The sequence below is a fragment of the Colius striatus genome, chromosome 1 (genome assembly GCF_028858725.1).
Source record: "Colius striatus isolate bColStr4 chromosome 1, bColStr4.1.hap1, whole genome shotgun sequence".
NCBI classification, from domain to species: Eukaryota; Metazoa; Chordata; class Aves; order Coliiformes; family Coliidae; genus Colius; species Colius striatus.
Genome location: NC_084759.1, coordinates 67,155,173 through 67,181,972, shown reverse-complemented (window position 1 = coordinate 67,181,972; position 26,800 = coordinate 67,155,173). Strand labels below are relative to the sequence as shown.

General features: G+C 38.0%; 1 protein-coding gene across 6 annotated transcripts in view; it reads left to right on the top strand.

Annotated features, from left to right (window-relative positions):
- UBE3A (ubiquitin protein ligase E3A) overlaps positions 1–26,800 on the top strand; it is a 56,428-nt gene that overhangs the window by 12,547 nt on the left and 17,081 nt on the right. For 3 of the 6 annotated variants that reach the window (XM_061998044.1, XM_061998053.1, XM_061998034.1), the window contains 5 exons: positions 4,270–4,416; positions 5,028–5,146; positions 8,466–8,510; positions 19,511–19,821; positions 25,479–26,734. In XM_061998044.1, coding sequence (XP_061854028.1) covers positions 5,127–5,146; positions 8,466–8,510; positions 19,511–19,821; positions 25,479–26,734 — 1,632 coding nt within the window. In that variant the 5' untranslated portion in view covers positions 4,270–4,416; positions 5,028–5,126. Of the gene's footprint in view, positions 1–4,269; positions 4,417–5,027; positions 5,147–5,778; positions 5,845–8,465; positions 8,511–19,510; positions 19,822–25,478; positions 26,735–26,800 lie in introns of those variants that run through there. The other 3 variants (XM_061998071.1, XM_061998062.1, XM_061998080.1) reach the window with 2 other exon arrangements.

The window sequence follows — 26,800 nt, the reverse complement described above, 5'->3', positions numbered from 1 at the left end:
CTAATCACAAGACACTTTCTCCTATCTTCATACTGACTTTGTGGCTCATTTCTTCTACTTCTGGAATACTTTTGAAGAATAATGAATAATTGGAGAACTGGGCTCAAGTTTTGAACATGTCTGAAGAACTTTGTGCAGATGAACAGACACCTTTCTAGGAACCCTTCATGAGTCATAGTGGTGTTCTAGCCATGGTACTGGGAACATGTGTGTGTTTGCTCATTAATTGTGACTGCCTTAGTCACTCTAGGTTGGCATTTTCCAGGACAGAGCCCAATTCTTTTGGTCCTCAGACTATGAGATTTTATATCTGTTGTTGTTAGTTGAATGTTTTGATTTACCAGACAGTGGGTAAAGAAGATTATAGATGCCTTATGGAGCTGCACAAAAAAACAGTAATAAGGATTTATGTGACCACATTTTATTAGTGACTATTTTATTGTACTTTAGAGTTATTGATAATTCAACCAGCTAGTAGTTACATGAAGAAATATTCTGGAATCATATGTATTTTCTTGTGTTCTGTGTTGGAAGCAGCATGAGGCAACAAAAGTAATTAATGTTTCCAGCCTTATCAAGAAATTAGGCTTCAGACATGCCTGTTACTTTCTTTTTTTTTTTCTGCAAGTGACAATTAAGATTGAACTTAGGGATTTGCTAAACATTCTACAATTTTCTCCAGAACAACTGAATCAATCTCAAGTTACAAAAGGATGGATTTCCTATTAGTTGTCAGTAGTAGTGAGCCAGGCAGGGTAGTTCTTGGGCACCTTTTACAGTATCATGATAATGGTTGTCCATTTCATGGTGGTATTGCTCATTCTGGAAATGTATCAGATTAATTATTGGGAGATTCAGAAGGATTCTTCAAAAAACATACAAAATCTGTCTTTAATAGTGTCTTCTTGAGATAAATGGTTATCTTTAAGCAACTCAAATTCTGGCAGTGGAAGATAAAAAAGTTTGTGGTACTTCTTTGTACAGGTGAATCACCCCTGTTTTTACTGCATCATCTCTCAAAACGAATCATAAAGTTTGGATCAAAGATTACTTGGGTGAATACTTGAAGTTTCCTTTACAGAAGAATTTTAAATCTTAGAAATGTACCTCCTAGGGCCCCCATCATTAATAAGGTCAATAAGATGTTACAGTTTAAATAAGGAAAGTGTTCCTTCTCTCAGAGATCTTCCTAGACCTCAGATACTGGATGGCAGGTGCCAGATTGTTTTGCTGGCACAGAAAATGAACATCAGATAACACTGGAAAAGTAATAGGTATAGGAAATCCATTTAAGTGACAACTTTAAGTGATTTGTAGCTGGAAGTCTTTTGGCTTTATTTTTGATTACTGACAGAAAGGTACTTAAAAAGGTATTTGGGTTCTCCATGGTGTGGAGGTTTGGTATGTTGAAGCTGGGGACCTCTTGGCTCATGTTTGTGATTCCAGACTTCCAAGATTAAACATGCAAAGAGAAAACCTCATCAGGCAATGCAGTGCAGTTGCTTTTAGCCACTTTTGGTGCATCTGGACTTGATTTCTGACCCTTGTGTTTTCACTTATTTATTTCCTTACTCTTTTTGAGTTGATAGGGACATTATTTTCAAAGAACCTGCACCTTACTACCTTGGAGAAACAAGTGTTGGGTCAAACTACTGCATAAACAGTATTTATCCTGTTCCCTGTTGATGAGGGCTACTCCAAGCCACACAGGGTTTTTCAGATGTATGATTTAAAGGCATTGACTTTGTGTATTGTCTAATTATAATAGTGGTTGTTGCAGTCCTGTTTGAATCTGCCTCTTGTAAATAGTCTCTAGGCAAATATAGATGTCTGTACTGGAGCCTGCCCAGTCCCAAAGAGCTTAGCAGCCATCTCACATTTCTCAGACGTACTTCAGAGGCACAAATTTTGTTTGATATCTTCAGCTGCTGGGGATATCTGTGAAGCCTAAACTGTAAGCTAGTGACAGTAATCATGACAGTGAAGACCAGAGAAATCTGTTTAAATTATAAAAATATATATCTGCTCTGGGGATGCTGTTCCTACCTTTTAAAAGGATAAGTTACATCCAGAAGGTTTATTTGTAAAAGAATTCCCATAGCAGAAAAATTATTGGTTTAGGTCAGTTTCCTATTCTTTATAATGCCGAGATATTAGTGTATTCATTAGTGTGGTTTCCTCTTCCTGGTCAAGTAGTGTCCTTTGACTCTTCTAGCAGTTGATTTTTGGTTTTTTTTCTGTCTTGTTTGGCTCTAGCAGTGAAAATGTCCTTTGTTCAAACTAGATTCAAAGTAAGGTATCTTTGATAGCAGTCTCCTTCCCCATCTACCCCATGTTTCAACATGTTCATCTCTTTGCCAGCAGACAGTAATCTGCTGGTGCATAAATGAGTGAGGGTTTAGAAAAAATGGATTCTTTCATCTGTCCTTGGGAATCCTTGCCAATCACGTTCTGCCCCACAGAAATGGCAGCAAGGATAGATGGGGAAGGTGGGATGAGAAAGAGATAGAAGGGAAAATGATTCATTAAGAATTCTTGCATCCAGATTGTTGAAAAGTAGCATGAAATTTCTAGACCCCACTGTGTTGAATCCAATTTTAAGGTGTCTTGTGACAGGTTAGAAATGCTGCAACTATCTGAATAAAAGCTCTGATCCACAATGAATTCAGTTCGTTAGATGTAAATTTCAGTACAAAACTTCAGTGTGTTACCTTCAGGTGGTGAGATTCATGCCACTTTAGATATTGCATCTCCATGGAGCTGTCGTAGATGGCAATGTTTGGTGGTGTGGTAAATCTTAACAGAGTTGGATCTGTGTCATACCTGGGCACAAACTTGTCTTAGCCATGATTGTTGAGCCACCTCAATGTATATTCTTTAACATTAATTTGGTGCAGTCCAGAACAAGAGCTGGTACTTCCAGCAGTTAGACAGAAGGTGGATTTCTCAGCTGACAAGGCCATTGTCCTCTTTGACCAGCATACTGAAAGTTACTTGGGCAAAGAGCTGGAAGCAATGTTAATTTCTAAGTGCAGTTTTACAGAGCCATTTCATATCAGAAAGCAATAAGCCTCAAAATAGGTATCTGTTTCTTTAAAGCCAAGGCCTGCCTGAAAGTGGACATTGTCAGATCTTGATCAGAATGCCGTAAGCAGTGTTTTAAGTCTTCTTAATTTTGCATTAGCATCTTAGGTTTTGCTGTTTGCTTTTCTGTACAGCTGATGGTCAGAAAACATTAATTTGAAAATCTTTGCCCTGTTTGTCATTTAATGTTGACAAATGAGGAAATTTTCCAACTGACTTTTATTCACTGTACTGTAGTCCTGACATTGAGTCAGTTAAACTTTGACAATTCACACCTTTAAAACACCTCTGTTTTGTTTCAGAGGCGTTCAGTAGTCTGCTTCTTTTTTACTTTAGTTATGTCAACTGTTTTTGTGTTCAGGTGAGAGACTCAAATATTACTGGTGTTAAAATAATGAAATGGCACTTATCCTATTTCAAGGAATGTACCCAATAAAACTAATACAGATTTTATTCTGTTGTAGAGTTGGTAGCAGAATGGCAAACTGCAGTAGAAGGGAATAATCAGCAGCTTTTCTGACAAAAAAAGAATCATGGGCCTTGTTTACTGGTCAGCGATTTCATATCTCTGACAATTCAACAGAAACAAATTAGTATTGAGAATGCTTGATTGCTCATCAAACTTTACTGAAAGTCTTGTAATAGGTTGGATTGAAGGACAAAAGCTTTTTTTACTGAAACATTTAAAACTGTCTGATGTGCTCTCTTAGTACTTGCACAAGATCATTAAGACTGTGGGTGTTGTAGAAAGCTGCAGGTGTGCCCTCAATATCTTTATGTGCCTTGCTTCTGTATGAGTCTTCTCCTGAATGGCAACCTAAAAAAATATGGTTTCATGTGGATTAGAGCCACAGGAATAAACTTCTCAGATAGTGTACAGATGTCTCTTCATAGCTACCAGCTTTTTAGAGAAAGATAAGTTTAATTTACTAAATACAGCAATAACATCCATTTTAATGGAAACTTAATGTCAACAGAAAGTGAGTAATGCTGTTTGTGACTTGACTCTCCATCAGAGGACCTATTTTTTTTTACAATCTTTATCCAGTGCACCTAGGAGCTTGGGTGGGAGAAAGAATGGGGTGAATTGAGTGTTGAGGGTCATATTTTGAAATATTTTATCAGTTAACTTTAGTTTAGAGTAGATAATAGCAGTAGGTAAGAGACTAACTGGTTCCTTTTCAGCCATGGAAGTAATCAGCTGGGGTGGTCCCAGGGCGCTCTGGGCTCGAGTATTGCTGAGTGATCACTGGCTGCCACCTGCGTGACAAAGTAAAGGACCAACCCTTCAATTTATACCTGTGGAGCCAGATCACGGGAAACAATTGACAGGTAAAATATGCTTTTGAAAATTAAAGGGTAGAGGAGAGAGTACATGTAGCATAAATGGAGCAAAGGACCTAAAAGATTGTCCAGAGATAGCGAGGGTTGCTCCTCTGGAACTTTTACATAGCTTTAGCTTACTTTATTTTGGGGAGAGGCACGCAGTGAAGTGCATGTTACATGTTGCTCCTCTGGGAGCACAGAGCCCCGTTAGGAACCCATATTAATTGAATAGTAACAGGGAAACAACTAAGAGTTTTACTGTCGTTAGAAATCATATTTACATACATGCTTCCAAATCTTTGAATGCTTGTTGTCTTGATATTGGGAGCTTTCCTCTGGTCAAAGAGAAGGGGTTTGGTTTTGTTGTTCGAGGGAGGCTAAAAGTAAGGTGATGAATTTTCAAGTGTACCTGTTGAGTGTACTGTAGTGAGTTCCTCTAGAAGTCTTAATGACATTCAAAAATGAACTAATTTTTGTGCAATAGGTCTTAACCTTGCAGATAAAACAATGCTTAGCATCTGTATTTTTCTTCTGTTTTATGGGTTTGGGTTTTTTTTTGTGGACTGGCTAAAAATAATTTTTAAGGGCTTTTAACTACATTATTTTTACTTATTTAGAGTTGTTGAGCTTATGCTTAGCCCAGCGTGATACAGAACTGGTGTGACAACTCGTTTTTAACCAGTGACTCAAAATTGTGATCACCCTGATGTCACCGAATGGCCACAGCTTGTAAAAGGTAAGAATAAAGCGTATTGTGTTGTTTCTCAGGATCATTTTAGTACAATGTTTATTTTCAAAGTATTTCATTTGTATGAATTAAAATTAGTTTTACAAACAGTATGCTGTTTATTTAAAATAAGTCAGCTGGCAAGGTTGACTTTCCTTCTTACTTAGAGTGGTTTCAAAGCTCACTTAGCTTCTTCCTGCGTGCTTTTTAAAATACGGTCGTTGTGGTGCTGCATGGTATCCCTCTTAAGAACAATGCTAGCACTTAAAAGTCCGTGGTAGTTATTATCATACTGAAATTCTGTATAAATTGTTGACATACTTAAGCAATTTGTTCAATACATTTAAAGCATTTGTCCAGGAGGCTTGATGATAAAACTTGTAGACTTGCATACCTTTACTTCTCTCTGCTAAGAAGGTACAGTGGAGGTAAAAGAACTGACTAAAAGAATGGAGAAGTTGCTCTCTGTGTTATTGGAAGTGAGCCACCATTTGAATTTGCTAGCTCATGCTGCAGTATTCAGATTAGTTGGTGTCTTGTGATCAGTATCTACGATCTAGTTCTAAGCTGAAATTTATAAGAGCATTTGTTCTGAAATTTTTCTCTGAACAAAACTCTTGTTTCAGATTTTAAGCATGATGAAAGGACGTCTTGCCATTTTATATAGTTATTTTTCACTACTGTCGCTTGGTCAGAGGAACAATAAGGTATCTTGTTTGTAAACAATTGGGTATTGCAGAATAAATAACTTCTCAACAAACTCCTACAATTCCTATAATTAGATTGATCTTTCATGTTGTTTTAATGAGTACTGAACACTTACTTAGTGCTTACATTATCATTTGAAACCTTTTAGAATCCAGTTAGTAACTGCACTAATGGTTCTGCAAATCATAGTTATGGTAGGTCAGCTCCTGTTACAGAAAACAATAAGTTGAAGGAATTTGATCCCTGTTTTCTGTAGACCCACTTACCTTAGAGGACCAAACATTTTTTTGGCTCAACTAAGTCTTATTTGTGCTGAATTTCCCTGAAATCGTATCATCTCTTACATTGTTTGTCTTCTAGAACAAGCCTTTTTTTGCAGAATAACTTGTACTCAACAGAATAACTTGCACTGTCTGTTCAAAGCCCAGATAAAACTCACACAGTGATAAGGATGAGAAAAGGATTTTAAAAATACTGATAGCTGGGTTTACATGTCTATGTTACAAATCACTAGGCTACCTTTTTGACATGCTAAATTTAGATACCAATCTGTTCTTTTTCTGTAATTCATCATACTGCTGTGTATTTTAAAGGCTAAAAGTGATTAATGCTCTTGGTGTTTGTTGTTTTAACACCACTATTGCATTTGTGTTTTTATAGCAACTTAAAGCACTACTCTTACTCATTGTGTTGTATTTCCTCTGACTAAAACAAAGGTAGCAACATCTCAAGCTTCCAGGCTCTTTGCTATCAGTTTCTGAAGTCCTGGATGTGAATAGAGGAGCTATCTTTCCACTGTTCATCGGATTGTGTGGTTTCTAGCTTAGGTGAATAATTAAGCAAAAAAGTGATTGAGGTTCTTTTCTCTTTGGTAAGTATTCAGTGACTAGTTTTGTTCACTGGAGTTGAAGGGAAATGAAATTTTTATTTGTTTTGCAGTTGAGCATTGTATTTGTCAGCAGCTGTCTCATCAGTCCTGAACTTCAATGAGTCAGGGAAACATCATCGGGAGGGAATAAATAAAGGCAAAATGTTGAGATTGGGCAGTTTTAATGCTATTTCCCAGTTAGAGGGTGTTCATACTTCAAGCATGAGTATAAAGTTAGTTGGATACTAAGTTCAGAATTCCACCCTTGGTGTCAGTTGAATTTTATAACTTAAATACTAATAAATAACTTCATGTGTTCTGCATCATCTGTTGCTGCATAGTATCCAGCTAGCCTAGGAATTTTAGTTTTTTCTGCCAGAAATGCTTTCTAGGCACTGAGTTACTATAGTACAGTTTTGGTAAAACCCAGAAAATTGCTAGCATCAGGTATGTCAGTAAAGGATCTAAGATTTTAGTAGAGAATTCAGAGAACAGTTCAGACTTTAATAGGATGAACCATTTAGTGAGGCAGCACAGGGAAACACAGATAAAAAGAAAATGTTTTGGACTACAGATGGAGATTTTCAATAATGCTTAGAATAGTATAGTCATCGATTAAATGGAAAAAACAGGAATTCTGTTCCATTAAACAAAGCTGTTCCCAGCAAAGCTATGGCAAAACTTGCTTAGCTGTGCTAACTGAAGTCCCCTAGCAAACTCTCTTGAAACCTACAAAGTGAGTTCTGTTTGCAGATTTTAGCTCACTTCTGTTTTGAGAAAGCTCAGTCATGAAAGACGTTTTTGTTCATGTGAGCTGCAGAGTTTTACTGTAATGACATTGCTCTATTTCCACTCCTCATGCAATATATCCAACGTGGCAGTTCTGGTCAACTGTACCAAAACCTGTTATAAGTGAATCTTGGATAAAGTTCTTCAGGGTATGATTTCAAAGAAAGTTTAAGGTGATCAAAGTCAAAACTGCAGCATTGGTACTGCCTTGTCTCCTGTCTCGTCCAGCTACAAACTCTCATCTGGCTACAAATTCACTGGGTAGGGGAAAGTCATGAAGAGAGGGGAAAAAAGAATGTCTGAAAAATATTAAATGCTAACTTCTTGAATCACTGCTGGAACAAGGAGGAGCTAAATGGGCATAATTTAGCCTACTGAAGTTAAAATGGAACTATACTCCTTAAATTACTCTAAATTAAGTCAAGGAGGTTGACAAGCTGAACATGGATGCTGCTTGTATGTTCAAAAATGCTAGTCAATAACACCTAATTCTGAACATCATCCGTTGACTGGAAGGAAGAAACAGAAAACTCCTTGTGGGATTATGTCCATAAATTGAAGAAGGGAGAGACATAAAATTTGTTTTGAGATTCCATTGAAACTTACTTCTGAGCTGCTGCTTCATAGAGTCCAACCGTGCAAAGAATCTGAGGTTATGAAGAAATAGCCCAGAACTGGTGCACTACGCAGCTTGAATATGGAAGTATTGCCAGCAGAGCTCTTCTGTAATGGCTGCTGTTGTGGTAATGGGGGGATGAGTGCTGTCCTCCTTAGAGAAATCTGGGTTAAATTATATTATAAATTGTCTTCTAGAGTTTGATCAAATTAAATGTGCAAGTGCATAAAAATTCATGGTTTAGTGACAATAATACATTATCATCGCTTTTCACCTTTCCTAACTCTTCATATTGTAATGATTTAAAATAAGGAACAATGCATAAGAATTTTTATCTGTATTTGCAGATCACCAGGAGAACCTCACTCTGAAAACATTGAAACTAGCCGAATGTAAGTAAATGGGTAGATGAGTTTGTATCTTGTTTAAAAATGTTTTAAACATATGTAAGCTATTCTTGCACCTACTTAAAAAAATTAAGACAAAAACTAAGTAGAACTGCAGAATTACCTTAGAAATTTTTAAGTTAGTATTTTCCTATGGAAAAGTAACTAAACCTCTGTAGAAACTGATTGGGTTTTTAATTTTTTTTTTTTTTCCTTTGGAGTGAATGAGTTGAAGGGAAAAGTTTAGAGGTTTAATTTAACATGGACCAGTAGATGGTAGCATAATACAGTGATAGAAATGTTCAGACCTATATTTACACTTGAAAGTAGGGGAATAATTTCTACCTGCTATTCACTAACCTCTTGCATGTGTTTGAAGACACTTCAGTACTAAGGCATATTACCTGCTACTGTCTCCTGTGGCAAATGGATTGCTGAATTAAGAAGAAACAAAGAAAATGGTCTGAATTAATTGGCAGACTTATATACTGGTAGCATCTAGAAACACAAAACTAGCTTTCTTTCCACTGAACGGTAGTCACATAGCATCTTGCTCACAGTTCTGAACTTTATTTTGGTCTGTCTTCGTTAGCCTAGAAGCCAAGATTAACTAGAAGCAAGATTGTGATAGGCTAAAGTATTCATTTCCATTTCAAATTCCAAAGGGTTGCAGGAAGGAGAGAACCATTTAAAAAAAAAAGAACAAATTGAAACTTTATTCTTCTGCAAATTAGCAAATAAAGATCCCTTTCCAGCTCTTCAAATCATTCTGTCATAGAACTACAATAGGGAAACCACAAACTCTACTTTTCTGGCTTACAGCATAAGTTCCAAAATAATAGAGGGAGTATAGCCCAGTAGTTAGGGTACTGTCTGAGGCTTCAAAAAATCTGAGTTCTTTTCTGTTCTGGCGCAAATTTCTTCTCTGACCTTAAACTGTCTCTTCCATGCCCTCCCGGCAAGTGGCCTAGCATTTTATGGACTGTGGGCTGAATGCCAGTTTCAGATGTTTTGGAGGCTAGGGACATGGTGTGAATTGCTCAGGGACTTCTCTGCTGTAGCTGCTCAACTTGGGAAGGGGCAAAGTCGAGGTGAGCCCTCCACCTCAGACTGCATACCTAACTTTTAAAGTAGGAAGAAAGGAAAGCCTTTCCTATGTGTGTTTAGCAATTCACTGCAGTGAAGACTTTTCTTGCACTAGGACGTACATTTCTCCTGGGACTTGGCTTTCCTCTCTCTCATACCATCTGTTACAGAAGTGCTGTCTAGCTGCTTTCTTAGGAGTATGGATTGCAGAGATCCAAAGCTGAGAGGTAACTGGGCATGTGTTAGAGAGAGAGGTTGCAGGTCAAAAACCCTGCTTGTCCTGCTGTAGTAGCAGCCCATGCTGCATTATGTTTTATAGTTCCTGCAGCAAGTCGAGTTGTGTTCTTTTGTTTCCCTGGCACAGCTGAAAAATCAGGCTGTAGACTGAGGCTTAAAATTAACAGGAGAAATCAAGATGTAAAATATCTGTAGTCCACTTTGGATATTGTCAGTTGTACTACTGCTTTTTACACATCGTAAGGAAAGATGTGTCAGAAACAAGCATCTTGACTGCTGTGTAACAAAGATACTACAAGGACCTATGATAAATTGGAAGGAAAAGGCAGTACAACTCTTTTTTCTTGTTGCAGTTTGAAATGGTTTTTGTGTGTTTGTGTCATATCCTTCTTAAAACTGAACCTGAAAAAAATAATCTGTGGTAGTGAGCTTTTCTGTGTGAAAGCTGATGTTTTTTTTTTTAATGCAGAATGATGATGAGAGTTGCTTTGACTGTGTAAATTTTGGGTATCTGTCTAAAATAGGTATATGCCAGACAAGCTGTAGGGACTCACATATATTTTAGTAGGAGTCATACAGTATAAACGCATGATATACTTGCAAAACTAATGTTTTTAAAGCTGCATCACAGTGTGATGTGTACATCACACCACAGAATTTCTGCAGTCCTGCTGCATAGTTGTTCTTGTGACATAAGGTGGAATGGCAGGCTGGATAATACAGTGTGACCTGCAAGCCTACTGTGTAGCTAAAATAGTTACTGTGTTATTTATGTGCCTAAAATTCATTAAGTAAATGCAGGGGCTTGCTGAGTCTTGCTATTTGCACGATGAATGGTTAAGTTGTTTTCGTTCTTGTTGACTGATAATTGCTTTATTTGTTTCTGTGTTTTGCATTACAAAGTTCTATACCAAGAGGACAATCACATATGTTTCACGCATGCCAATTAAAATACATTAAAAAAAAACATCTACCGACTCCTATGCCTCAAATTCTTCCATGGGTAAAGTCTTGCTTATCCCAAGCTTTTAAGATCCTGACATGATGAACATCTTGGTGCTAGCTCAGAGTTGGGAAGTCTCTTCTTCTTGGCACTCATTCAGTCTTTTCAGTTTTTAAGATCAGTGTCTGTCATAGAACGGTAGGGATTGGAAGGGACCTCCAGAGATAATCTAGTCCAACCCCCCTGCAGAAGCAGGTTCATCTAGATCAGGTCACATAAGAACATGTCAAGGTGCATCTTGAAGACCTCCAAGGAAGGAGACTCCACAACCCCTCTGGGCATCTGTGCCAGGGCTCCCTCACCCTGACAGTGAAATAGTTTTTTTCTTATGTTTAAGTGAAACTTTTTGTGTTCCAGCTTCATCCCATTACCCCTTGTCCTGTTGCTAGCTGCAGTAGAAAAAAAGGATGTCACAACGTCTTGACACTCACCCTTTAGATATTTGTAAATGTTAATAAGTTCTCCCCTCAGTCTCCTCTTCTCCAGACTGAACAGCCCCAGTTCCCACAGCCTTTCCTCGTATGAAAGATGTTCCAGTCCCCTGATCATCTTGGTGGCCCTGCGCTGGATTTTATCCAGAAGTTCTCTGTCCATCTTGTGCTGAGGAGCCCAGAACTGGACACAGGACTCCAGATGAGGCCTCACCAGGACAGGGTAGCGGGGGAGCAGAACCTCCCTTGACCTGCTGGCAACACTCTTCTTGATGTATTCCAGGATGCCATGGCCTTCTTGGCCACAAGGGCACATTGCTGGCTCATGTTTAGTTTACTATCAGTCAGGACTCCCAGGTCTCCCTCTATAGAGCTGCTATCTTCTCCTGTCTGCTGCTGTTACAAGTCTGCATTAATTTTCAGTTTCAATTAGTATAGCTCTTATTAAAACTTCTTTAGCACTGTATTATAGGAATTTTTTTTTAATTGTATTACTTGACTTATCAGTTTGTATGTTTTCACTCTATGTATTGCATCTTCTCACATATCAAGGCAAAGGTTTGGATGGTTTGATAAAATTACTTTCTATGCCTTCATTTGTTCTTTCTGTTTTTGAGGATGGAACACTTCCCAATTTATGAACTTCTTTTTAAAAAGCCCCTTTTCTCACAGTGTTTAAGGTTATTTGAACATCTCCCCATTTTTTCCTAACAGTTACAGTTGATACACAGTTGTCCCACATGAGTGGATTTGATAGCTGGCTTGCTTCCCTTGAAAGAATGGCCAAATAAAAATTCTGTATAAGCCCCAAAGTACACCAGAAAACCACATTACAACCATTGCAAATATATACAGTAACAATGATTCATGCTACATACTTTCAGATGCCTTGTAGGTATAGAATGTCTTAAATTACTTTCCTCATAGCTGAAAACACAGATGGGTTTGTATAATATAACTGAGAGATATGCTGGTCATGTCCACTGTATGCCACATAGAGGTATTTTTGTGACATTTGCTGCTTGTTTTATTGCCATCCTTGGGAGGAAAAGATGTAAGAAGCATCTTTATGTACACCTGCAACCCTACACTGTGTTATATTACGATCTATCTAGGATGAATTAAAAATTAACTTCTCAGAGTTTCTGGCAATGCCTCGTTTAGCCAGGCAGTGATTCCCCTGAGGAAGCTTTATCAGATAATAAGACTGTATTGACTCTGCTCAAGAATAATTACTTTCTTAAATTTGACTACGACTTAAATTACAATTAAGTGTCAGTTTTACCTTTGCTTCCAAGAGCAAAAGTGCAGTAAGATAAGTTGACCAAATTTTACACACAATTTGAAAGAAAAGGAATTCCAGACTTTGCACTAGAAACATAAATTACAGACCTTGGTTCCCATGGAGCTTGGAGGATGCTGTAAATTTACAAGTTTAAAAATAAACAAAAAGAAGGCTTAAAGGGGAGATATTTCTCTCTCTGAAGCTGCCTAGTCCACAAATGCTGGTTCTTAAACTGGAAACTCAGATATTTTAAGTCCTGCAATCCATGTTATTTGCACTTGAATTTCTGTGTGATCCTTTTGGGACAGTGTGTCCTTCTAGGACAGTGTCATGCAGAACAAAGACCCTACCATGGAAACCTAACTTTGAAAAGATATTCTGGAATTTTTTGTAGCTTGAGAACAGATTTGAGTGATTCTCCCTTTTCTGTACTTGACCTTTTCAAGTTGTACAGGTTGTTCAGCATTTCATAGAATCATAGAATGGTAGGGGTTGGAAGGGACCTTTAGCGATCATCTAGTCCAACCCCCCTGCAGAAGCAGGTTCACCTAGATCAGGTCACATCTTCTCTGCAGATAGGTCTTAACAGTGTTGCAGTGGTCAGCCGTCTTCTTACATCGGTATTTTTGTTCAGAGTACTTTGTCTACTTTTGGATCACTGAGTGAAAAGCAGGAAGTGAAAAGTAGAAAACAGGAAATGAGGCAGTCGGTATCTCCAAGTTATTGTTTCTAGTTTTTGATATCTCACTGCAGCAACTAATGTTAATCTTCTTTGGTTGGGCTGCTGATCAGAATACAGTGTATAAATTTCATACTTGATAAATTTAAGCTTGTTCAGGAGAGTACAATGTGAAATTTAATTGTACTAACTTGAGGGCCAAGACTTCTTTGACCAAAGGAAAACAATATGGAAAGTACTGAAGAATATTTATTTTACTTAATATTTGATAAAAGAAACACTGTTTGTTTTGTTCTGAATATAAAAGACAGACCACAGGATTCCTGCAAGTATGTGAAGTTATTGTCATTTCACTTCTTTCCCATAAAGACAAACTTGTTTTTATTGCAGTTTCACAGCTGGTACAGAATATCAGCGTTTAGGATTCCTTAATTTAAAAGAAAATTTGTAGAACTGTTGAAATGTTTTGTGTGGTTAGATGTGATTATTATTTGGAAGTTTTTAACAGCTGATTCTAATTGTATGTACTTTTTTCTTTAAAATATTGAGAACAACAAATTTCTTCAAAGAAAGTAAGATACAAATTTATAATCAGTCCTAAACTCAGTGGTAAGTTTATTACGTCAGTAACTCAATTTTTCTTTGTATTTAAATAAATTTTTGGGCTTTTTTGTGAAGACTGTTTCTCCCTGCCTTTTCAAGAGACTCCAGTTCTGTAATTGTGAGCATTGTATTTAAAAGTCAGGCATGCCTGCAGTTGTTACTATTTATATTTGCTGATTCTTTATAATAACTACCTACTATTTTTTTCCCCTATTATCAGTTATTTAAGAGCTTTGGGCCTGCAGTTTTGGCAAGGTGGGAATTGAAGATTTTTCCTAAAATTGCCTGGATATAAAAGCCAGGGAATAATTGTGCATTATTCGTATCTCAGTTTTATGGCTAATTGAATAGTGAAGGAATCACGTCAGTGACAGGGCACACTGCACACCTTCTTAAGGACAAATAGGAACCAGAGTATGAAACCTATTGGCCTATGGAATTATGTTATCTGTATAGACTCCTCAAGCTAATATCTCAAAGAGAAAAGGGCAGTAACAAAAGGTTTCTTTTCTAATAGGAGTATGACAAGTTAATTTGTCTGTGAGGCAAGATGAAGAGGTAGGTACTGACCCTCTCTCTCTAGCTGCCTTTTTGCTCTGTAAAGCCAGGGCAACTCTTCTGTTCTCAGGTTTGCCCTTTATGAGGAAATGCCATGCCTGACTCTCAGCACATGATGTTCCCAGAGGCACAGTGGGTCTAGAATACCTGGTGGGGAGGGAGGTCCCTTGGGTGAAACAAGTATTGTCCAAGGGGGTACATAGTCGTTGCTGCTCACCATACTAGAAAGAATGAGATTTGGAAAATACCAGTTCCCCATGTATGTGCATTTGCAGATGTACGTTTGCTGGTGTACCAGTGTCCAAAGTGGGCAAAAGGTGTTGCAGGATTGCTAGGACAAAGAGCTGAGCTCCAGCCCCAAGTGGAATGTCTGGCAGTTTGGTGTACAGGCTGCTTCCAAAGGGTCTGTGCCAGCAGAGCTTTTGGCAGAAGTTCATCTTCTCTAGCCCTGCTGTTCTTTAACCAAACAGAAGCAGGAAACCAACATGTCAGTTTTGAAACTGAAACCCGCAGAAAGCAGTATTTAACTTTACAAAGATGTTCATTCATAACCCACACTTTTTTTAATTGGTTTCTGATCTACTGGTCATCTTATTTCTGAAGTGTAGTGTAATTATTGAAGGTTTTTAAGTATGGTCATTTCTGTTAAGGGGATTTTTTTTGTTATTAGTACTATAACAACCTGTTTTCTGGGTTTTTTCCATTCCAAGAGACAAACATAAATATTCCTTCAGCTTCCATGCACATAAATAGTTTTGTTGTTTGGGTTTTTTGTGTCTTAAGAAGGAAAACGTCTTATGAACTGTTTGCACTTCTGAATTACTAATACTTTTGTTAAAGCAAGCTGTTACAAATTTCCACTTGCTTCAATTTGTCATCTTTTAGCAAAGTGAGCCTTCTGTGTAGAAAGAGTGTAAAAGTTGTTGTGCACCAAGCAGAAACTATTAAAATATATGTAACTTCATATTGATATATCCAGACAAGTATGAAACATTTGTACATCTTTCTAACGTTTATGTAAACTTAAAGCAAAAGTGATGCATTTATGCAGATATTTTTAACTTCAGGCAAGTTTTGAAACTTGGATTAAAATTCTTTGCTTTGTAGGTAAACTTTCAAGAATTGCATGCTTTAATTTCTAAAGTTTCTGAAATGTTTACATTCCTAATTTTTCTATCACAAAATTTTCCTTTATGTAGCATTCCTGTATATTTAAAGATATTTGAGAAGTGCAAGTTAAATGCTGATGTATAGGATCTTTTGAACCGGGGCACTAAATCTCTTGTTTTGAATAGATTTTAGACATATTACAACCCAAAATGCAGCCTAGTGCACCTTTGCCTGAGCTCAGTGGTACATTTTTCTAGTGATATTCCACAGTTTTGGCAACGTTTGAATTACGATTCTGAAGTACTTATTATTTGGCTTTGTATTAGTTAAAGAACAATTAAAAAGCCTATAGGCATTCTTTTTTTCTTGAAGTACCATAAAAGTTAACTCAGTGAATACTAATTTCTTTTTAAAGGGGAAAATGCACTTGTAAAATTGTTGGACTTTGAGGAAGGAAGATGATTTATTTTAGGTACCTCTCCCCACTGAAGTGGTGCGTCCTGCTTGAGCAAGTTTTACAAGGTCCACTGTGTAGGAAGTTATCTTTAAGACACAGGATACGTCTGTACAGTGTTTACATCTGCAAGCACACCAGGGCAGTTTCATACTTGGATGTACAACAGTCATGTGAGTCTTTGTAAACACACATGTAAGTCAGTCACTGCGCCTTAGCTATGCTAGAAGATATCTGTGTGTTAATGTACAGTAAACCAGTCACTGAGTTTGTAATGGATCAGTTACTCTTCACTAGATCCCTGTGTAGGGACTTAAAGGGAGCTGCAGTGTTCATTGTGTAGCATGAGGTAAGAATAGAGAGGGATTTTCATATTACAAGTTTTCACCTCGGGAGAGTTTAGAAGGTATGGAAAATTTTTGTCTGAATTACATGGGAAATGTGGGTTGTTGGCACTGTACAGTGACAGTAAATTCCTCAAATACCCCAATGGGAATGTAATATGGAGTATCTTACTGTTCTGCAAAATCACATATTGTTTACTTGGAACTACATTCTTTTCTAAATGCTTTCATGAATGGCCCTTAGTGAACATAGCTCTTGTGGAAGGCTCAGTGAATTCTGTCACAGAATCATAGAATGGTAGGGGTTGGAAGGGATCTTTAGAGATCTAGTCCAACCCCCCTGCAGAAGCAGGTTCACCTAGATCAGATCGCATAGGAACATGTCCAGGTGGGTCTTGAAGACCTCCAAGGAAGGAGACTCCACAACCCCTCTGGGCAGCCTGTGCCAGGGCCCCCTCACCCTCACAGCAAAATAGTTTTTTCTTATGTTTAGGTGGAACTTTTTGTGTTCCAGCTTCATCCCATTACCCCTTGTCCTGTTTCTGTCCTACCTTCATAGGTCTGTATTCTCACCTTAAGTCTCCACCTTTTTTCCGGTTTTTTTTTCCTTAAATAACTTGTCTGAGATCATGTTAAAAGTCCATGGAATAGCCACCAGGGAGAGGCCAGGGGGAAATTCTGGTACTGTTGCATTCTAGTGCTGTTGTGCACTGTATTGTTTCCTTCCATAGTTGATTGTAAAATTAAAAAAAAAAAAATCTTGACTTTCAATCAGACCTCCTATCTCTAACAGAATTTCAAAGAACTTGAGTCAGTGAGTCTACAGCCATGAAAATGACTGTACAAACAGCATTATCGTAGGCATGGCAGAATTTGAAAAGTAATTGGTAGTTAAATATTGGAAGCAAAAAAATCTTGAGTCCCTCAAGTTAACTACTAGAGACAAAAGCCTAATTTGCTTTGTCTCCTGACATCTCAGATATGACTTGATTAAAGTAGAGCATTGTTTAATATGATAAAATATATTATTAATATATCAGTGTTTATACATTGAAATCATTTTAGCTTACATAACATAGAAAGGGGAATTGGTCAACTCTTCACAATATCACCTTTTCACAATGTATTTAATCCGAATAATAACTCCAGCTGCTTGAGGGGAAAAAATACATTCCTAACATATATGTTCTTAGAACAGCTGTGTAAAACAATCTTTGTGGTCTTTGTAGGTGTTTGTAGGTCAGAAAATTATGGCATAAATTTGCCAGTTATATGTGGATGGCAGCAGAGAAATAAGATCGAAGGAAAACACAGTAAGGAAGGAAAATAGGGAAGGAAAGTTAAAATGATAATGTGTATATAAATTAACCACCATTTTGCATACACTGTGGAAAACTCGGTCAGAGAGAGGGAGGAAAACTAAAGGGAATGTAAGTTTCAACTTGAGTTGGAAAGGGCTTTCATGAAGGCATCAAGATAATGCCTAAGAGAGACTGCAATAAGGAGCATGTTGTTGAAACAGGTTACCGTAGCTCAGGTATAAAAATTCAGTACTAACAAAGACAGGCTTTTGCATGATATACTTAACTGCTTACAAATTACAACGTTCCACACTCAAGTCTGAAGGTCTGGAATGATTGGAAGTCAAGAATGATCAAGGCATGAAATCTTGGCATTTAAAAACAGGTGTCTGAAAGGATGTACTGATCTAAGAGCTGAAGTATGAAAGACAAGATCAAAAAACCTTAAGTTTTAAATGTGTATGGAAAGAGGTAGCTTTTCCTTAGTCTTCATATGAAAATTTGAGAGGTTAGAGCTCTTTCCTTAGATGAGAAAACAGCTATTCTCTGTTTATACAGTGATGGTTTTGATAGAATTGCTGGTGCAGGGGTTTTTTATGGTTTTCTACCTCAATTTCAAAGTGGCAGGGGAACCTTTATTTTCTTTTTTGTCTTGGAGCACACTGGGGAATTTGGAAGATGCAGTTAGACGCTGGTGCTTAATCAGCCAGTGTTAACAGCTAGATGCAGGAAGTGCTGCATAGTACTGGCACTTCTGTTCTCAAGTACTTGATCTGTGCAGAATCTGTATGAACATCAACATCAGAAAAGGCAATTTTCATCAGAAGTTGTGGTATTAACTTAAAATCTTGCTTCCTGTGTTCTAATCTTTATAGTACTACGTCACTAGAGTTACATAAAAAGCCTGTATGTTACACTTCAACTATGAAACATTCCTAACACTTACGTTTTTCATTAATATCTCATTTTCTTCAATAAGTGAAGATTTGGGAATTTCTTTCCAAAATGTGGTCAAATATGGTGCTTTTGGTGCTGCATTCAGCTTATTCTGTCTCAATTGTCTACTATTTGCTTGTTTCTTTGGAAGTCTGTGGCTTCATTAATTGTCCAGTTCAATTTTCTTGTGTGTATATATGGTACTGAGCACATTGACTTGTATAGCAATACAGTTATAATTCTTCGAAGTACATATTTGCCATGTAGAATTGCAGGAGAAAGGACTTTACAGGCAGCTTTTTTAGCAAACCACAGACCTTATTAAGCTGAAGAGGGATATATTCAGGCTTAAGCTCATCTGTAGTGGTGTGTTTTGTCATTAGTTTAATCAAGGAATAGTTTTCCTACAATTTAAATAGTCTAAATAGCTGATAACTTAGTAATCTGGAATTTTGTTGAAGAAATTGTTTAGATTTTTCCAGGAGTTTGTATCATACTGATGTAGTTTTGATGATGTTACTGAATAAATGCCTGGATATTTTGTGCTGCTTCTCTGTCAATGGAAACTATACCTTTAGTACTACACATCAGGCTTAATCATTTGTATGAGTTCCAGTTCTCTTTCAGTTTCAACCTTGCTTTACATCTAAATTACTCTTTCAGTGATGATTGAGATTGTTCAGAACTGAACAAGAGTGTGTCTGCTGTAATGCTAGAATGTAAAGCTGAAAACTCTTTATAAGCAGGATTTACCGTTCATTTACATAGGACCTCCAAATTAAATTGTGTGTTAAACATATTTCCATTTGTCAGGATGAGAACCCTGCATCTAAAAAAATCTCCTGGTATGTCCTCTCTGACACAGAAATCTTGTGTTTCAGTGCCTGACTAATCTCTGCCATGCTGATGCTTTTTGAATGAGCTTTGTATGATAAAGCTCTACTAATCCTTATACTTACTGTTTGAATGTTTGCTACAGGAAGCGAGCAGCTGCAAAGCATCTAATAGAGCGCTACTACCACCAGTTAACCGAGGGCTGTGGAAATGAAGCCTGCACGAATGAATTTTGTGCTTCCTGTCCAACTTTTCTCCGTATGGATAACAATGCAGCAGCCATTAAGGCCCTCGAGCTTTATAAGATTAATGCAAAACTCTGTGATCCTCATCCCTCCAAGAAAGGAACGAGCTCAGCTTACCTAGAAAACAATTCCAAAGGTGCCCATAACAATTCCTGCACTGACAGAAAAATGAACAAGAAGGAAATGCAAGGCCCAAGAGATGACTTTAAAGGTAAGTTTTTCCATTAGAATTTTCCTAAAATAAACCACATTTAATATGCAAGAGTGTAAGCCTGCAGAATTCACTATAGTGCTGTTCTGCTGACTTCTGAAGTAATATGCAATATTAGACAATCAAATATTTTACTATGGATTTGGGAAAGTGGCTGGATTAATGCTCAATGCTGATTCTGAATCTATACCACATCTTTCTTTAAAATCCATGTGCATTTGATGCTTTCTGAGATAACTGAGTTCTGCAAATGTGGAGAATTTTTTGAAGTGCTGTTGTCTGACTGCTTTAGTTCTGCTAGTTTTGTAGCACTTCTAAAGTTAATGAATTATAAAAGTTATACTTCAACTAATTCCAGATTCTGTGTTAAGAAACTTAACAGATGAACAAAAAAATCAGGGGATGATAGGCAACACATCTACCAAGCTAAAAGAAGTTTATACAAAGTGATTTCTAAGGCAATGTAAGAAAAAGAAAAGCTATTCTGTATGTCTTTTCTAAATTCCATTTAGCTTTTCAAACTCTAGAATAGTAAACACATGCCACAAGAATAATTCAGTTGTCACTAAAACCTATGGTGCAAACAAAAATTACAAGGTAGGTGAAATTAAAGCCATTGGCCTTTGAGCAGACCTTTTTAAGTGGTGATACAGTAAGTTCAGATTCATTCACTTTAACTAAACAAGGTGAAACTCTTTACAGCAAATAATGAAAGAGCCCTACAGAATCAGCAATAAAATGTAGTGCTGTGTTATAAGGGACCTAAGGTGATTCAGTCAGTACCTGCATCAGTATGTCCTTTTTCTGATACAAGGATAAATTTGTCACCAAATTATTTATGATCTGAGTAAACAGAGGTAAACAGTAGAGATGTGAAAGGGGACCCAATGTAGCGTTAGACAGGCAAGAGGCACACTAGATCTGTTCTGTGATTTGTCCTTGACTTTGGTTATTTTTTAATGGAAGTACATATGTAGTTTTCCTCCTCCTCCTCTCTGACCTTGTTATCCTCTTTCCCCGAGAGAGATATGTAAGAGTCTTCTCAGCCTGTCTCTAGAGACAGTCTGTTGTCTAAAAGCAATGTCTCAGACTTCACTTGTTGCAGCATCACAAGTATTGACCTGTCTCTGTAGCTGTATGGACAGAGAGCATTAATGCATTCTTAAAGCTCACTTGAGATTCTTGGTTGCCTTTGGAATTGGATGATGTCTAAGGAGTCAAGCACTGTAGAATTTTTTTAAGGTGCAACTTCAGCAGCAGTTACTGGGAACACTGCAGTTACATTTAAGAAAGCCAAGGGAAAGGATGTACAGCTTGCTTTTATGCTTGACATATGATAGAAACTTCTGAATAAATTAAGAAAAACCCGCCCTTCAGAAAGAATTGTTTCAATTACTTTTCCATAATGATAAGCTCTAAGACTATTACCTTTGGGAAAAAAACGTATCTGGAGGCTATTGTCATCATCTCGGGAATATTTTAGATTGTGGTCCAAAAACAGGAAAGAAATTGAGAGATTGCAAATGTATAAAAAGCATGGTTACAAATGCAATCATATATAGAGAAAATCATTTCAAAAATCAGTGTTGTAACTGTCTGGGAAGCTATTTTCCACTTTGATCACCAAAACATTACATTGGGAACACAGAAGGTCGGTGGGCAGGCAGTGAGCATACAATCAGAACAAAGCTTCTGTAAGAGATAATGAAAAGATAACCAATAAATGTGGGGATTAGGGAGTGAGTTGTTGCCACTATATAGATCACATGCAGTTTTCTTCATAGTAAACGATCACTGCTAAAGCTTGTCTTTGTGTGTAGATTTGTCATGAAGTATTACTGAGAACAAGGTCTGTGAGGAGATGTTTACTTGGCTGAATCGATTTCAATAGAAAGGGTGAGAAGAAAAGGCACGTAAAAGTTCACATATTCAGATACCTACCAGTCAGCTAAAACTGATTGAAGTTAGAAAAAACTTTCACTTTATCACGGATTTGTAGAATCACAAAATGATGTTGATAGGCTGAAATGAGGTTGGTAGGGACATCTAAAGATCATCTAGTCCAACACCCTTGCTAAAGCAGGTTCACCTAGATCAGGTCATGCAGGAATGAATCCAGGTGGGTTTAAAACCTCCAGAGAAGGAAACTCCATACCCTCCATGGGCAGCAGGTGCCAGGGCTCCCTCACCCTCACAGCAAAGAAGTTTCACCTTAAGTTTAAATGGAACTTTTTGTATTCCAACTTACGTTCATTACCCCTTGCCCTATCACTGGACACTGCAGAAAAAAAAGTGCTGCCCCATCCTCTTGATATACACTTTTGTAAGTATTAATGAGGTCCCCCCTCAGTCTCCTCTTCTCCAAGCTGAACAGCCCCAGTTCCCGCAGCCTTTCCTCATAAGAAAGATGCTCCAGACCCCTTGGTGGCCCTGCACTGGACTCTCTCCAGAAGTTCCCTGTCCCTCTTGATCTAGGGAGCCCAGAACTGGACACAGGACTCAGATGAGGCCTCACCAGGGCAGAGTAGAGGGGAAGAAGAACCTCCCTCAACCTGCTGGCCATACCCTTCTTGATGCATCCCAGGATGCCATTGGCCTTCTTGGCCACGAGGGCACATTGCTGGCTCATGTTTAGTTTACTGTCAACCAGGACTCCCAGGTCTCCCTCTGCAGAGCTACTCTTCAGCAGGTCAGTCCCCAGCCTGTACTGGTGCATGGGGTTGTTCCTCCCAGATGCAGAAGTCTGCACTTGTCCTTGTTTAACCTCAGGAGGTTCCTCTCTGCCCAACTCTCCAGCCAGCCAAGATCCCGCTGAATGGCAGCACAGCCTTCTGGGGAATCAGCCAGTCCTCCCAGTTTGGTGTCATCAGCCAACTTGTTGAGGGTACACTCTGTCCCCTCATCCAGGTCATTGATGAAGATGTTGAACAAGACTGGCCCCAGAGCTGATCCCTGTGGAACTCCACTGGCCACAGGCCTCCAACTTGATTCTGTGCCATTGATCACCACCCTCTAGGCTCTGTCATTCAGCCAGCTCTCGATCCACCTCACTGTCCACTCATCCAAGCCACACTGCTTGAGCTTTCTGATGAGGATGTTATGGGAGACGGTGTCAAAAGCCTTGCTGAAGTCAAGGTAGATGACATCTGCCTCTCTCCCCTCTTCTAGCCAGCCAATTATATTCTCATAGAAGGCTATCAGGTTGAGCAAGCAGGATTTCCCCATGGTAAATCTGTGTTGAGTCCCCCTGATAACCATCTTATCCTTCATATGTTCAGTGACAACATTCAGGACCAGTTGTTCCATCACCTTTCCAGGGATGGAGGTGAGGCTGACTGGCCTGTAATTTCTGGGGTTATGTTTGTTTCTTTCTAGCTGTTCTCACTGCTGTAAAGTAAGAATGAGACAGATCTTTTTGGCAGCTCAGTTAGAGGATGGACATAGGAAATTACTTAAAACTACTATGGAATTGATGATGCTAATGCTAAATGTTTTAACTGGAAATAGCGGTATTAAGGTTACCTACTAATAACCTTAGTAACTAACCTTAAATATTAAAACCTTTAAAAGAATGATGGGGGAATTCCTGTTTTAAATACAGAAATCTGAAATGTGTTATATTGTTAAATCTGTCCACTTAAAAAAACAACCCAGCACTGAAAATATTATGAAGAAGCAAACTTCAAATTGCAGAGGTTATTAATAGCATAAAAATTACCAGCATAAGTGCAATCCGGAGTCAGTGAACTTGAAGCTGTGGTCCTCATTTTGAGGAGCCATGGCATGGAACAGCATCTGTATCAGCAGTTAAATTTCTTTTAGGCAAATTTACTTCTTGACCATCTACTGCAGCAGGTAAAAATAGGAGATGTTGCACTAAGCTTCAATTCCTTCATAGTACTTTCAGTGCTGTTTTGTTTTTTAACAGGACAGGTTTTGATTTTGAAGATGTTTTTCTTGTCTTCATATTGGTTGGAGGTCCATCTCAGTAGTATGACATAAGCTTAATCTTCCTATGTGATCTAAGAATGGCTTGGGGCTGTGCAAAAATCAATAGGTTGTCTGTCTTTGCATCATTTAGTTTGTATTTTTAATTTAATGACTGCTTGGAATGAATGTTAGTGTGGGCAATCATATTTCAAAATACTTCAACGTATAACTGCTAAAATGATACTCTCCATTCTGCAGAGATACTTGTTCAAGCATGATTGTTGAACGCGGTGCTGAGATGCTATTAAACAGACTCAGTTTTAGTTCTAAATTGTCAGTTCAGAAGAATCTACCTAGACTAGAACATCTTTTCAGGTTCTGATTGTGTGGGAATCTTCCTCTAAGGCATTACCTGATGGAAAAACACATCTGTGGATTCTGTTTGAGAAGTAGCATAGAAAGCTATAAACTTTTTATCTTTTTTCTAAAGAAAGAGAAGGGAAGATTTCAAATAACAAATGGAACACCAAATTACTTATTTCATATGAGGGTTTAGCAGGGGGAGGTAGAACAAATAGATATTTGTAGCCCATGCAGGTGATGTGTGTAAACCAGCTTGTTTATCTGAATAGCATGTTGATGAGTATACTCAAGTTGGTTATCACAGAGAGGCCTAAAGAAATAACCCACATGCCCAACTATCTGTGTGATTTGAAAGACAAAATAAATGTTTGAGCATGTATTGTGGTCTTTGGGAGTATTTTCAGGTATCAGTTTAATATATAAACAGTTTCAGAAAACATTACAAATAGAAATTCTCTGCAAAACAAATTATTGAATCTTCTCTTCAAGGTCTGCTTTTGAGGGAGAGTGTGTGAAGTCCATATGGATGTGCTGGTTTTGAAAAAGAGATTGATATGGTTTAGGTTGTGTATATTTTAACAACTTACACATTAACTATTCAGATTTACCAGAAGACTGTATTGTTACACAGTCTTATTAATAAGGGACTGTTTAATCTAGATAAGAGGAGACTGGGGGGTGGGGGGGCAGAATCTCTAATATTTACAATTATCTAAATGGTGCATGTCAGGAGGTTGGGACATCACTTTTTTGTTGTATCTGGTGACAGGAAAAGAGGTGATGGAAAGAAGCAGGAACACAAAAAGTTCCATTTAAACATAAGGAAAAACCTCTTTCCTGTGAGGGTGAGGGAGCCCTGGCACAGGCTGCCCAGGGAGAGTTTGGAGTCTCCTTCTCTGGAGGTCTTCAGAACCCACCTGGATGCGTTCCTGTGTGAACTCATCTAAGTGGACCTGCTTTTGCAGGAGATTGGACTTGGATGACCTCTAAAGGTCCCTTCCAACTCTGACCATTCTATGATTAAGTCTTTTAAAGTTTAAACATCTTACTAGTTGATTTAGTTGCTCTTGTTTAGATGATACGATACTGTTAACTACCAATTTGGCTGCAAAACAGTTTTATCGTTGAGCATGTTCTCTGATGGACACTTGTGAATAAAATATTTTACAGAATCATAGGAGATGAACAATGATTCTTCATACTAAAGAAAGTTTAAAAGTAGCTGTCCTGAATATATTCAACACTGACTGCTTTTACACTGTTAATGATGACATGGTACACAGATTTCTTGAGTAGAGCAAATTAGAAGTATTTTATCTTTGTAATTTTTATCTTAATAAAATTAATGCTTTATTTTTTCCTAGATGTGACTTTTCTAACAGAAGACAAGATATATGAAATTCTTGAACTATGTCGAGAGAAAGAGGATTATTCCCCTTTAATCCGGGTGATTGGGAGAGTATTTTCTAGTGCTGAAGCATTGGTACAGAGTTTCCGAAAAGCCAAGCAGCACACCAAGGAGGAGCTCAAGTCTCTTCAAGGAAAGGATGAAGACAAAGATGAAGATGAAAAGGAAAAAGCTGCCTGTTCGGCTGCTGCTATGGAAGAAGATTCAGGCGCATCATCATCTTCATCATCAAGAATAGGTGATAACACACAGGGAGATAATAACCTCCAAAAACTAGGCCCGGATGAAGTGTCAGTAGATATCGAAGCAGTCAGACGGGTCTACGATAGGTTACTTTCTAATGAAAAGATAGAAACTGCCTTTTTAAATGCACTTGTGTACTTGTCACCTAATGTGGAATGTGACTTGACTTACCATAATGTGTACTCTCGGGATCCTAACTATCTGAATTTGTTTATTATCGTTATGGAGAACGGCAATCTTCATAGCCCAGAATATCTGGAAATGGCTCTACCGTTGTTTTGCAAAGCAATGAGCAAACTACCCCTTGCAGCTCAAGCAAAACTGGTCAGATTGTGGTCTAAGTACAGGGCAGACCAAATTCGGAGAATGATGGAAACATTTCAGCAGCTTATTACTTATAAAGTCATAAGCAATGAGTTCAATAGTCGTAACCTAGTGAATGATGATGATGCTGTTGTTGCTGCTTCAAAGTGCTTGAAAATGGTTTACTATGCAAATGTAGTAGGAGGGGATGTGGATACGGATCATAACGAAGAGGAAGATGAAGAACCCATCCCAGAATCAAGTGAACTAACTCTTCAAGAGCTGTTGGGTGAGGAGAGAAGAAATAAAAAAGGTCCTCGAGTGGACCCACTGGAAACAGAACTTGGTGTTAAAACCATAGATTGCAGAAAACCACTTATCCCTTTTGAAGAATTTATTAACGAACCACTGAATGATGTTCTAGAAATGGACAAAGACTACACTTTCTTCAAAGTAGAAACAGAAAACAAATTCTCTTTTATGACCTGTCCCTTCATATTGAATGCTGTTACCAAGAACCTGGGATTGTATTATGACAATAGAATCCGGATGTACAGTGAAAGACGCATTACTGTGCTCTACAGCTTAGTTCAAGGACAGCAGCTCAACCCCTATTTGCGACTTAAAGTGAGACGCGATCACATCATCGATGACGCACTTGTCCGGGTAAGTCACGCAGCAGCGTGGAACTTTGGTTTCTTGGTTCTGACTAGTGTAAACTACCTGGGCTTT